The 13,933-nt window shown below is 50.1% G+C and overlaps 1 protein-coding gene across 1 annotated transcript; it reads right to left on the reverse strand.

Moving 5' to 3' along the window:
* Positions 1-5,378: 5,378 nt before the first annotated feature.
* Positions 5,379-6,269, reverse strand: TAS2R1 (taste 2 receptor member 1; the record flags this gene model as incomplete). The annotated part of the gene is made up of 1 exon (XM_084233888.1): positions 5,379-6,269. Exon 1 carries the CDS (start codon positions 6,198-6,200, stop codon positions 5,379-5,381), a length of 822 nt encoding a protein of 273 aa, XP_084090014.1. The 5' UTR covers positions 6,201-6,269.
* Positions 6,270-13,933: the final 7,664 nt, after the last annotated feature.

The following is a 13,933-nucleotide window of genomic DNA, read 5'->3' on the forward strand; positions in this document are numbered from 1 at the left end:
CTGTCTCCTTGGGAGAAGTGTCCAAGAAGGTCTTCATCCATCAACAGATGACTGGACAAAGACATTAAGGGGTGGATGCTCAATGGACTACTACTCAGCAATGAAAAAAGATGAAATAGTGCCTTTTGGGACAACATGGCTGTATCTAGAAGTGATGGTGCTAAGAAATAAGTCAGAAAGCAAGAGGCAGTTACCTATCTTCTCACTCACTGGTGGAATATAAATAACCAAAGCAAACAAACAGGCAAAACACACAGAAATAATAACTCCTAGACTCCCTGAACAATATACTGGCTACCAGGGGCATGGCGGGGCAGGCGGACAGGGAGGGAAGAGGGCAGAGGATTGAAGCAATGGAGTTTGGGGGGCGGGTGAGGGAGGCCGGTGTGTATTTGGAGGTGTGAAGTTGTGCTCCCCAAATCACAGAGCTATGCAAATGATCGACAAATCAATTATATTTGAGAGAAGAAAAAAGAGCAGCATGTCCCAAGGAGGGGTCCCCCTCAGCTGATCCCCGCTCTCCTGCAGTGTGGGGGAACAGTCTGGACTGTGAGGCTCAGCTTGGCCTTAATGTTACCCCCGGGTGGTACCTAAGCCTCCCTCCTCCTCTTCAGGACTATGCTTTTCCTACATTTTTTTTTCCTTTCTTTGCCAGATACCTCAGCAGAGGCAGTTTCCTTTGGCTGGGGTTGGTTCTCCTGCAAACCCCGTGACTGATTGACGATGAGGGCAAAGCATAAGGAACAGTCATCTCTGCAGGCCCAAGTAGCTGTGGCTTAGTGGTTGCATTTGGTTTCACAATTAAAGCAGCACCAGCAGCAGACGGGCCCTGGCCCCGCCAGCTCACAGACCCTCTTGTTAGGCTTCGGAATTACTCGTCGCCCCGGCTCAGAGATGGGAAACCAGGAGGTTCAGGTTATCTGGCTGCCCAGCTCATGGGTGTTGGGTGTAGGCTTCCAGCCAGCCTCTCATTATCAGCCTCTCTCATCATCACACGCCTCCCCTCCACCCCAGGGGTGGCCAGAGAGCACACATCGCAGCACCTGCTGCAGGCCCCATTATTGGGGCTCACCAGGGCTCACAGCTACAAGTCTGAACTTGATTAAATACATGCAACCTGTCGCCATCACCCCCATTTTACAGATGGAGCAGTAGACGCCCCACCCCCTCTGTCTCACTGCACTGCATGGAAGTTGCTGAAGTGACCTAAATGAGCAGGTGCTGTCCCAGAGAGAACAGAGGAGGCTGGTTATTGGCTTTGAGACCCAGAGCTTTAGCTCATCTGGATTATTACCTGTCTCTAGTCAGCATTTTACAACCTGTTTAGACTCCCAATCTGACAGGTTATATCAAGGACTCCTCGCTCCTCCCACAGACCCAATCCTCCAGATCCACCATCCACCAGGACCATCAAAAGACCAGGCCTCCAGATCAAAGGCCCAGCTCCCCAATTCAAGAATTTCAAGTATTATAGCAGAAAAGCTGTGGGGAATATGCTGGAGAATATTTATCATGAGACTGGGCTCCCTGACCATGTCTGGTCAATGTTTCTGGAAGCCAATCGACTGAGTCGAAAGTGAAGTAAAACATTAATTCACAATCACAAGTTCAGCATCTGCAAGCCAAATGGTTGGGGTTATGGCCAGAGGCCCAAAACAGAGCGTGTCTATACAGTATCTATAGAAGTCTATTATATAGTAGGTCTTCTTTACACAATTATAGTTAATAATATCCTATCTTATTGTTAATCACTTATTCAAATGCTACATCCATTCCCACCAATCTATGTTCCGAATCTGAAGTTTCCCCCCTGGTTCTGGAACTCAGGTCATCGAGAACCTCGCTTCTCAAGGCTGAAGCCCCATCTGCAAAGGAGAACTTTTGTTCTCCTGAATTCAGGTTCTACCCAGTGACACACCGCTGTGTCCTTCAATATTGTATTACTTGTACAAAGTGATAGGAAAAAGAGAGTGTAGTTAACAGAAGCGAAAATTTTTACACAATAACATTCATTCCGACCTCAAACACAAAAACAAAGTTACTACAGTCTTTTTCTCAGGAATGTCAAAGTTTCAGCAAAATGAATCTGCAATCATCATTCAAAAATGGACGTGTTTTCAGAGACTTAAGTAAATATTTTCTTCAGCATTATGTTATGTTGATGACCCTGCGGAGAAACGTTTAAAATAGCAACAAACACCAGGAAGAGAAAAGGAACCTCCCATTCATTGATTTGAATATGTTTTAAATTATAGGATAAAATCACCCACTCCTGACCTCTGCCAAAACGATTAAGTAGATCCAGATGTCACCGATATGAAGCCAAGTGTTTAGATCACATTTTAGAAACAATCGTTATTTAATCCTGCAAGAAAAAAATCCTGATACATGGGGCTATGGACCAGGTGGTCCAAAGTATCAAGGAGAGCAGGGCGGGATGCCAGCTTTCAAAAGAAGGCAGAGAAATAAATGCCATGAGCTGCCTGAATGTGCAGTGATGCTCCCTCCAAACGGAATGTTTTTGACCCATGGAGGCAGATTCTCCCAGTGGTCACCCTTGCCCTGCCATACAGGTTTTGGGTAACAACCTCCAACTTTCTGTGGTAGAGGAACACATTTCTACAAAAGCACACAGCACTGACTTTCAGTTTTTATTCATGGAGTCCCTAACCCGGTTCCAAACTCATACTCAAACAAGTCCCTCTTTAAAACATGTGGGGCTCCCGGCCCCTGTCATTTGGATCTTTCTCCAAGATGGAGGCCATCTGTCTGCAGCATCTGCTGTCAAGTCCATTGCCAAAGCCTGTTTGGACCATCTAGCTGGTTCCTTCTCTCTGGGATGTGACTGATTCCTTATCCCTGTGAGTCCATGTAGATGTCCATGGACTAAAGTTATGGGGCCATTTCTCCCAATCAGAAAACACGCTATTTGACAGGTATGATGAAGCTTGAGCGTACAGTGGAGCACACTGTTGGGACTGCTGGAGAAGGGGTGCAGGTGGGTGGCGTCAGCCTGGAGCACGCAGGCGTGACATTCAACACCACAGTCCCAGGATTGTGACCTCCAGCGGCTATTACCTTCGAAGGATGATTGAGAATTTAAGAGGCATTTGTAATTTGCAAAACTTTTAAAATTGTGTTTCTTTTTAATATTAAAATTGTTACAGCATTCATGCTTTAAAAAAAAAAAATCTATGTACAAATGTGCATAGAGTGAGTCTTCCTGGATGGAGTCACCATCTCCTTGGCCAGTCTCATCAAACTCCTCCCGAAACACAATTGCTGGCCCTCTTCTCAGTAAGGGCTAACTTGCAGTCCATGCCCTTTGCTATCAACTGAACAGGGGTGCTGGAGCTTTAGGGGTTGCTCTGGGGGGGAGAAAGAGTGGGCAGCACCTTGTCCTGAGGGCTGCTGGCCTCCGGCCTGACCCATGGGCAAATGACCCCACAGTCAAGTTTCCCCTGGGCCACAGTGTCCGGCCTCACCTCTAAAAAGGCAAGGAGGGAGCAGAGGAAAAGAATGCCCCAGTCAACGAGCAGGACAAAAGCAATTTGTCAAGGCTGGGGGTCCAGATAAGAGGGCTCCAGGGAAACAAAAGTCTGAGTCTGTTTTGTTTCTGCCATGAAGCAATTAGTGTCCAGTGTAACATTGATCACCGTGAATGCTCGGCGATGTTCTGAAAGAGATGATTCCCAGCAAACCCGAACGTGGAAGTGCTTCCAGAATAGTTTGCTTCAGATACATTCTTTTTTTTATATTTAACTCTTGGTAACTTCTAAGGTTCAACTGCATTGACCACCTTACCGTCATCTCATTAACTAGCAGTATGAAGGCAGGAGTTGCGTGAGATTGAATCAGAACTCAAGAAAAAAAAAAAAACCATCTGACCTCTGAACTTGAGATGCAAAGAAAATAAAAATGCTTCCTCACTGTCCCCTCCCGAAGTGGCAGCAATAATCACCTCCCGGACACGCTAGCCCTTCCCAGAGCTGGCCTCCCGGGTGCAGGATTAGCTATAAACCTTCCTGGCTAGTGGGACGTGGGAAAATGAACTCTCCGAAAGATGGAGGCCGTTATTTTGCTCCTTGGGAAATGAAGAATGAGATCTGTGGGAAGAGCGAGAGTAGCCTCAGAGTTCAGTTCCCACAACCGAGAAATATTTTCTTCATCTGCGGAAGCCAAGACCTCAGTTAGTTTAGTATGACCAGGCCTGCGGGTCCCGTGAGTGAGCCGGTCTCTGGGCTGCCGTGGCCGGTGACGGGCAAACCCACCCACACGCACTCACCGTCACGCGTGGCCCGTCACCCAGTTCCAAACTGAGGGGCACATGGATTCTGAGCTGTTGCAGAAATACACGTTTCCATCTTAGCAACCCAGATCCTCAGCCAAAGAGAACATGCATTTGTGACTTCAAGCAGATGGAGACACCCCCAGCTCACCCGCCTACTGATGTGGCCTCGTTGGGAGGACGCGCAGTGAGGTGGGAGCTCTAACTGCCGCCGCCATCCGTTGAAGGGACCCCAAAGCTGAGCACACAAGGCCAAAGCAAATTATCTTTGCAAGCTTTTGTCCTTCAGTCAGGGGAGATGGAACCCGAGGGGTCCGGCCCTGGATTCCTCCTCCCTCTCCCCCTGTCTGCCTTGTGATCGTCGCCGCGGCGTCCAGGCTCCGGTGCGTGGAGAAGGTGACCGACCGTGCTTGCCAGGACAGGGAAGGCCAGGCTGCCCCTGGCTTCCTCATCTGATGAGGAAGAATGAATCTGAGGCGTCCTCATTTTAGAACGTTAGTAACAGCCAGTCACCTGTTCAGTCGGGAGAAACCACGGAGGGTGCGTGCCAGGCGCGGGGCCCTGGGACAGTCAGTCACGTGTCCCCCAAGTCCGCAAGTCACCGACGTTGTCCTTTTGGGGGCAGAGCTGACCGCGACATTGTGTTGGTCTCAGGCGCACGGCACCATGATTTGCGGTTGGTGCATTTTGTGAAACGATCTCCAGGCCAGGCTAGTTAACACCCATCATCCCACACAACTAAGCACTCGTCTGTCTTGGAATGAGAATGTTTAATCCTTAAACTTTTTTTTTTTTTTTTTGAGCTAGTTGTACGTTCACGTGCAGTGTAAGAAACGGGACCCCATGAGTCCTGTGCCGCTTCCCGGGGACACCTGGCGGTGACACCTCCCCATGACAATGTCACGCCAGGGTATTGAAGCTGGTGGACTCCCCCGGCGTGTGCTGTGTTTTTTGGAATCAACGTGAGCCTTTGGAAAAAGTCGCCAATCCATGGGGAACAAAGACGTCGGTCTGGACAGTCTTTTGATGATGTTTTGTGACGTGTGACCCGAGCGCTTCGTTTGGCTGAGGGAGAGATGGCAGCCGGCGCTCACTGAACCACCCGGCCCTGGAGGGGGTCCGGGTTCTCTCTGAGACAGCGCTTCGTGCGGAGAAGGAACACCTTCGCGCTCCGTCTGAGCTTAGGATTTCCTAGAATCAAGATGACGGAATGCCCCGAAGGGTAGCCACCGCTCACCAACATGCAGAGATGGAAGGCGAGAGTTCTGAACTGGAACTTCTGAGAAGAAAACAAGGTGGCGGCCATGTAGTAGGAGAGGTAGAGGAGCAGAAAGCACAGCATGGACAGGAGCACGCTGAGGTGGAGGCGCGAGCTCGGCTCCCGGGTGCCCACCGCCGTGTTTCTCACCTGCCAGGTGTGTCTCCCCAGAGAGTACATCAAGAGCAGCATGGAGGCCAGGAAGATGACGAACGGCAGTGACAGCCCGATGACGATGAAGGTCATGTGCAGAGCAGGGATTTCTCTGATTTGAATAGTGGTCAAGTTTTGGGGGGAAAGATCCAGCAAGGCTCTTTCAAAAATGACCCATGTGTATTTGCTGTGGAAATCGGCATTGCTGGACACGAAGAGCAGGGACCCCAGGACCAGCCACGGCACCAACCGGGAGATCCTCGCCTTCAGCCAGAGGAAGAGGGGGTGCGTGATGGTGGCGATCTTGGTGCAGTAGAAGACGCTGAGCCATGTGGCAAGCCAGACCCCCAAATCACTGACAACCATGATAACCGCAAAATTCTTGGGAAACAAGTGCACCTCAACCACGGACAGGAAGGCCAGGGTAAGGAAGAAGATGGCCGGCTGCAAACAGATCCTGGAAACGGCCAGACAGGCCAGGAGGAGCGCCAGGGGGTCCATCCTCCGCTGCTTGATCAGGCTGGTGCCATTCACCGCCAGGATGAGGCCGTTCGCTAGAACCCCGACAAGGAGCTGGGCGGCTGCAATGAGCAGGTGGACGAGGAGCAGAAAATCTAGCATCGTGAGAAGGGGAAAAAATCCCTTCCTTGAAAATATTCTATCGTTCCCGATTTTTGGACAGTTTGGATTATTTTTATTTTCAATTTTTCTTGAACTAGATCAGGCCCCCCGGGGCATGGCCGGCAGGAAAGGCAGAGAGGCAGCGGCCGAGCCTTCTATGCCTGTGTTTCTCGGCTTCGGTCTGAGGCAGTCAAATAAGAAAGGGATATGCTGGGGACAATTTGCTTCTTAGTGACGGCGTTTGCATTCTCCAGGGCTGCTTAGCTTCCCATGTCATCCAGGCAAATGGTGGAATCGGACACCTTCAGGGCTTAAAGAAGAGTTTCTCCCACTCCACAGTCAGCAGGAAGCCTCACGCCTCACCTCCAGCAAGAATGACTTCTGCCTGCGTGTGACTACTCAGCGCGGTGGGGTGTTCTGGGGACAGGTCCTTTGCGGTGGGATGATGGGGCGCAGTCTGCAGGGCAAGACTCCTCAGGGCTGGTCCTCAACACACGAAGGTTGAGTGTTTTGAAACCTAGAATTTGAGCTTGTTATGTAGTGAAGTATGTGCACTAAGATACAGAACACCCCAAAATACAAAAGCAAAGTTGCGAGACGTAAGTGTGTTTTTGTACAAGCAGATACTAGAAAATAGACCCTGATTCAGGCTTGAGCTTCAGGATAAGCCTTGTTCTCCCTTGAGTAGAAACAAAGATTCTGCAGATTAGGAAAAAGTGCATCCGCCAGGACTTCAGGGAGCCAAGAGCCCTCCGAGGGGCGTGCCCACCGCATTCGGAGCTCTCCCTGGGCACCCTCAGCTGGAGCCGTCAGTCTGGCACAGACTCCAAGCTGGGAGGGCACCGCTCACTGTCGTGGTGCTGGCACCAGATACGGGGTCTCTCTGAAGTAGAAACAAAGTCCATTACAGAAGCGTTTTCACAACAAAGGGTAAGAGATAAAAGTGACAAAGTCACTGCGAAAGAGCTTTTGATTTCCAGCTCTTCCGAGAGACACGGGTCTGCCTGTTTGCCATTATCTGCATGGGCAGAGCCTGTCGGCCTGGCTCTAGATGCCCCAGTGTTGCAAGATAGTAATGCCAATATATGGGCGCAAAGTGGGGAAATCCTGCACCCTGGGGCTGGGGCAGCAACGCATCTCTCAGCTCCGATGGCAAACTGGGGCTAGGTGAACCGGGCTGGAGACCGCGGCAGGCGCAGCCCCAAGGCAAGGTGCTGTCTGTTTGGATTCAGGCGTCCAGAGGGGACATTTGGCTCTCAAATCTCCTGTGATGACTTTCATTAGAACTAGCCTGGGGCGCAGAGCAATTCTTCCACGGGCACTCTCTTCATGTTGAACAGTCCTGCCCACCCAAGAATCCCATCGAGTAAAAAATAAAAATTCATGAGGCTTCACCCACATTTTTCCCATTCGGTAATTTCCATCCCCAGGCCCTTCAGCGAGCGCACACAAAGGCTGCAGCCGGCAGGCCGCTCCTGGACACGGCTGCCCCTCCCAGAGACGTGGGCTTCTTGGGGCAGGGTGGAGGGATCAGAGCGCCCGTCTTGGCCCCCAGCATTTGTGCAGCTGCTGGAGGAAGCCTGCCCACCCTGAGGCAGCTGCATTTCGGGCTGTGTGGCTGTGGCCACCCTTACGCACCACCCCATCAATCAAGAGGACCATGGGCTCGGGCAGGCTCCCCTACTCAGGACGCGGCTACGGTCGGTATTTTAATGAGCAACACGACAAACCCACTGGGGAAAAATGGTCCCAAGGACAGACCTCCCCGAGTGGCCATTCAGCGCCTTGTTCCAGTGAGAAGGACCATCAGAGCCTTTCTGCCGCTGACACGGGAAACACACACGGCTGCCTCCCCTGTCAGTCATCAGGGGGCACAGTGACAGCGCTACCCGGACAAATGGCTGGGGACAGATGGAGCCGCCCCGACGTGGGGAAATTCACATGATTACCCCATATTACCCTGATTAAATCTGCTCCCTCGCACTCCTCAGTAATGAGCAATCATTAAAGGAGACAATACTAAATATTCTTGAGCAAACTGACAGGCGGAAAGAGTTGCTTATTTAAATTCAAATCATTCGGCGCCTCCAGAGAAAGAGTGGTTTTCACACGCAGGGAGATTGACACGGGCGAGCTGCACACCAGGTAGAAGCTCGTGGCTGCTTTCCAGCCGCGCGGCCGCTGACTTCGAGACCAGGCTCTTCACAAACATGAGCGATCGTTTTAATGCCTCTCCCAAGTGGTCTCCCCACACTGTTATCAAGGGAACAATTCCTGCTTCGAGGAACTTGTGCATCTATTACCATGACTGTGTCTTTAATAGGATCATTCAAGTAAGAAAAAAATAGCCCCTGGGCCCACAAATGCCCACGTCCCCCCTGAATCTCCGCGGGAGCCCCCGCTCCGCCCTTGGGAAGCCGGCGGGGCTGATTCCATGTAAAATTCACGACCCTTTGGTTCAAAAGCTCCCGACTCTTTCAGACTAATCGTTCTTTAAATCTATTCATTGGGGTCTCTCCGGGTGAATTTGCAGTTGGTCTTTGGGACTAAGCGTTGCCTTTAATATTCCGGTCACTCCTCGATACTTACCCCTTCTCCTCCTCTGCTTATCCTCACGGTCTAGTTCTGGGCTTCCCTGCCTCCTGTCAGCATCTGAAATGGATTTGCACGGCAGTGAATAGAATAAAGGGGCCATGGACGTGTCCACGCGGTCTCGCCAGGAGGAGCCCAGCGCGTGTTGCCGACCAAAATCCCTTGTTGGTTTCAAGACGGGAGGAGGCCAGAGGTGGCCGCTTGCCCCGCGCGCACGTGGCCTCTGGGCCCCAGGATGTTGCTTGAGCTCCAACCCGAGCTTTGAAATTCCGGACCCCTCCATCCTCTTCAGCACATACTCATTGTGTGTTGTGGACCCGGCACGGCTCGAAGTCTGGAGCTTACACTAATGAACAAGACAGACGGTCTCTGTCACCCTGGAAATTACATTTTAGTGGAGAAGATGAGAATTAAACACGTGAAAAAATAAATGCTCCCAGGTCGAGCGGCGAGCAGCGCTGTCGGGGAGAGTGTGTCGGCGGGAAGGGACAGGCCTCAATGAGAACGAAGCGCCTCTGAACACCTCGGCAGTGAATTTTCCGAGCGGAGAGGGGAGAGCGCGGCGGCCCTTCATCCAACAAAGAATATTCCAGAGGAGCAAAGTGTCCAACGCCGCAGTGCCCGGGGCAGCTCCCAGGAGACGGGAAGAGAGGGCGAGCCCAGCCAGGACGGGCGGCCGCCGGAGGGGCGAGGCGTGGCGGGAGCTCTGCACGTTTCGTGGGATCTGCCACAGTCAGATCGATGTTTTCAAAGACTCACCCTGGATGCGACAAAATAAAACTGAACAAACCCCCCAAAATGCTTTTACTCTGGAGAACAGGCTTGGGGTCGGGAAAGGCAGGAGCGGCCGCAGAGATCCAAGCGTGGAGGCTGTCGCAGGACACCAGCAAGGGACATGGGGGACTTAGGTGGGTGGACGTGGGTGGGAAAAAGTGGCTGGATTTGCAAGATATTTCTAAGATAGAGCTAACCGGGGTTTCAGATGACTTTGACAGTGGACATGAGGAAAGTGAGGACTGAGGGCTTCTGCTGGGTCATGGGCCTGGCCCACGGGTGAGAGGCGGCGCCTTTTTTCAAGAGGAAGCTTGGTGGAAGCTGGATTCGCGGGCTCTGCGGTGAGATACTGGGTCTGAGATGCCTGCTCCAAGTACAGATGTTGTACGCAGTGGATGAGACACTTGGATTTTCGGGAACCACTAGGGATGGAAGCACACATCTGGAATTTGCTACCAGATAAATGGCTTAAAGATTATGTAGGGAAGAGATTGCCAGCCAGAGTGTCTAGTCACTGAAAACAAAAACTGACCTTTTGGTTCATTCCCATGCCCTGGGCAGAGATCTCAGCACCCGCTGTGGACGCAGGGCGGGCAGAGATCTGACTGGCTGAGCTAACGCTCGAGTCCCTGAAATCAACCGTCCCGGTCACGGTAGCCTAATCTCTTTATATATGGCTGATTCTATTTGCTCTTTCATTTAGAAATTTTGCTCCTTTATTCATAAGGAAGATTGGTCTGTAGATTTATTGGGTGCTATTTTTGATAAATTTGATTATCTGTGTTATGCTAGATTTATCAAAAAATTGTTATGCTTTTCTGACTTCTTATGCAGTGGAACAATTTAAATAGAATGGGAAACAGCTATTTCTTCGGGGATGGACAGAGTTCCCTGTGCATCTGGGGCTGCAGGCTCTTGGGAAGAGGAAGAATACTCACCAACTATTTGGGGCTTAAAATACTAGACAATTAAACCTATATAATGTCATATATGGATGTTATGTCCATAAAGTTTTTAAAATGCTAACCAATGAGTCAACAGTCTCAATTTGCCATTTTGACAACCCTACGAAATCAATATTATCTCCACTCTAGAGACTGTTAATTGAGGTGCACAGAGGAGTGGACGCTCCCCCCAGGCACACAGTTTAAGACTAGCCTCTCCGGGGTGGGGGTCACAACCTGACTTCCAATCCCACGTGTCTCAGCATCACCGCCGCTTCCGTGTTAACACCCAGTGACGAGGCTCCTTCCCTTCCCTTCGGGGTTCAGGCATGGAGGCTAGGGAGCTGTTTTTGCTGTGCAGGTGCTCCTTGCTGTCTCCTATGAGGTTCCGTGGAGGAACCACCTCTCCTCCAGCCCTCGGAATCTGTCTTACTTTGAGCTGCCCTTATCTCAGGAATGGACACGAGACCAGACATGACAGTAAACACACCCACTCGCCCGACCTGAAACCCACCCAGGGACAAATTTGAGTCAAGTCAGAACTGAACCCAACTTTTGGCTGAGCGGGTGGTACACGGACCCTCTGCCAGAGATGGATGCTTGTCTGGACGCAGGCCGCCACCCTGCCTCCAGGAGGAGGGGCCTGAACCCACCTAAGAAGGGACTTTATGTGGAGAACAGCAGGGCCCAGAAAGGGGAGATGAAGATCAGAGTCCAGAACAGCCCCAGCGCCAGCCTCGTGGTTGGCTGTGACATTTAAATGAGCCCATAAATTCCCAGTTTTAGCTGAAGTGAGCTTGAGGTGGGTTTCTGCACATTACGTGACTATACTGGCTGTGAGCCATAATGAAAAGCAGAGATGTGCTTCGCCTTTTCACATTTCAGAATTGGAGTCAGAGAAGTGATTTGCCTAAAGCCAGCCACTGAGCCCTAGACCTTGGGGTCCAATCATGTGACCTGAAAATTCAAATTGAGTCCTCTGTTCACTAAACTCTGTTCTCTCAATTATATTTGGAGAAGAATTATTTAGAAGAAACACAAATTTCTCTGTGGTCTCCCCTGTACATTTGACGACTCCCTCCCCATCACACACTGATTCTGACAGCTCAGATTTTTATCATGATATGAGAAGAATTTACAGAGCATAAGGCTTCCATATGGGAGCTGCAGTTTTAGTCATCCCCAGCTGCACAGAATATCCCTGGAATTGTACGCTGACGGGTTATTATTGTCCAAAGGATGCAAAGTCCAACAGTTACAGTCTACGCAGATGCCAGTTGCAACCACAGGGCTGACACGCGGGTGAAGAGGATGCAAATGCAGTCTTGAGCCCCATGCACGCATCTTCCCTGCGCCAATCACATGGTTCCCTTTCATCTGGGGACACTTTCCCACCCCTCAAGGGCAGAGGGGTCACTACTCAGGAATTACGATGATTCTAGGACTGAACATTCCAGCTTTTCTTGCATAAAGACTGTCTAGGACGAGTTACTCCTTCTGCCCCTGGAAACAGACATAATTTTGTCAACATCTAAAAGACCCGGGCGGTAGGTTTTTGTTGTTTCCCCAGCCACAGGGCTCAGGCTGTGGTCTCTTGGTTTAGGGGTGCTGGTCCCACTCCCTGCATCCAGGAAGAGACATATGGTGTGGGGGTATGTGGGACACCCTGTAAACAGCTGCTGAATGAGCCACAGTGCAAGAAATGGAAAAAGCCTCTCACTTTCAGACAGTTGCAGGCCAGACTTTAGTATTCAAGTTTTTAATACAAATACTGGCAGAGAATATTATTCCATCTACCTACCATCATCTTTTGTGGACATTTGTGGAACAAATGAGTGAGATGAAGGACAAGATCTATGATTAGGAAATAGAGTGAAGCTCATCGATTCAGAGGGAGTGAAGAAACCATGAATTTGGCTTTTTTTTAATTCAATACAGAAAAGTTAATATAGAACCATGTCACATCAAATTTGCAAAGGATATTAATGAATACTTCTGCCAATTCCTTTTGTATGAAAAAAGTGAAAATAGAATTCCAGGAAAGATGTATAATGCCTTGTGCCTTATTGCAGGGGCTATTCAGATGGTGTGGCCTCTTTTTTTTGGAGGGTGGCGGGGGGATATTGTGCATTGGCTTCATATGGGTCTTTTTTTTTAAAATATTTATTTATTTATTTATACAAGCACTGGGCACAGTCAGAAGCGCGGGAGGGCGAGAGAATTCACCAGAGCCAAAGCGGGGAGCAGAGCAGGCAGAAGGACCGAAGTACACTGCTGAGGGGAGCAGCGGGCGGCAGGAGAGGTCTGCGCGCCATGTGGGACCCTCCTCGGGTGGCCGGGGAGCAGCCGGAGATTGAACCGGCGCTTCAGAGGCTGAGGGCAGCTTCGTAACCCAGCGCTCAACCACTGCGCCACCGGGGAGGCCCCCATATGGGTCTTCATGCAGCCCCCATGGGACAGAGGAAACCATAGCTGGATGGGACATTGGCGGCCATGGTCCTTCCAAGGCAAGCCTGATGACCATGCTTTTGGAGAGAGAGCATGGTCCCCCCATATATTTATCAGTGTCCCTGAACTGTGGATTGCAGTACAGATGTAGGAATCAGCAATTGTTCTCAAAATTCAGAAGAAGGATTCAGCCACAATACCCCAGCCCCCAGTCATTCTGATGCAACTGCTGCACCGTATTTTAAATTGCAACATAGCCCATAAGAAAAAGAAGCATAAAGGAAACCTTCAGTTACAATTTTCCATAATCATTCATGCTTATCTTTGTACGATTAAGACTCCCTATATATGTTAAATGATAATAATTTTGATTTTATAAAATATTATCCTTCCTTAATGATCTGCCAATCTGAATGTCATCTTGTAAGAGTTAAGTCAATGATACCGATTTCTTAAATCTGTTTCTTGCCTGGCACAAAACATCATTTAGGTAATCATAGATTTTTACCTCCACAGAGGAGATTCGGATAATGTTAACAATGAAGGCAGCAGAGGTAGAGGTTTCGCTGATTCTTTTTAATCTAGTTATGACAACACCCTGATTCACAAAGCTTACCTCTTGCTAAGAACTGATGCCATCGTAAAGTAAGCCACTTTGGTCATAAGCAACAGCATGAGGTCAAATATATTCCAAAAGTAACTGTGGTCACATCTGTTCAAAGTACATCAGGCAGACAGCACATGCGACCACGGATGCAGGAGCGCACACAGGTACAGGAGGGCGCACGGATGCAGGATAGTCCATGGATGCAGGATTGTGCACGGATGCAGGAGTGCGCATGGATGCAGGAGCAT

Source organism: Talpa europaea (assembly GCF_964194135.1).
Source record: "Talpa europaea genome assembly, chromosome: 5".
In the NCBI taxonomy this organism is placed as follows: domain Eukaryota; kingdom Metazoa; phylum Chordata; class Mammalia; order Eulipotyphla; family Talpidae; genus Talpa; species Talpa europaea.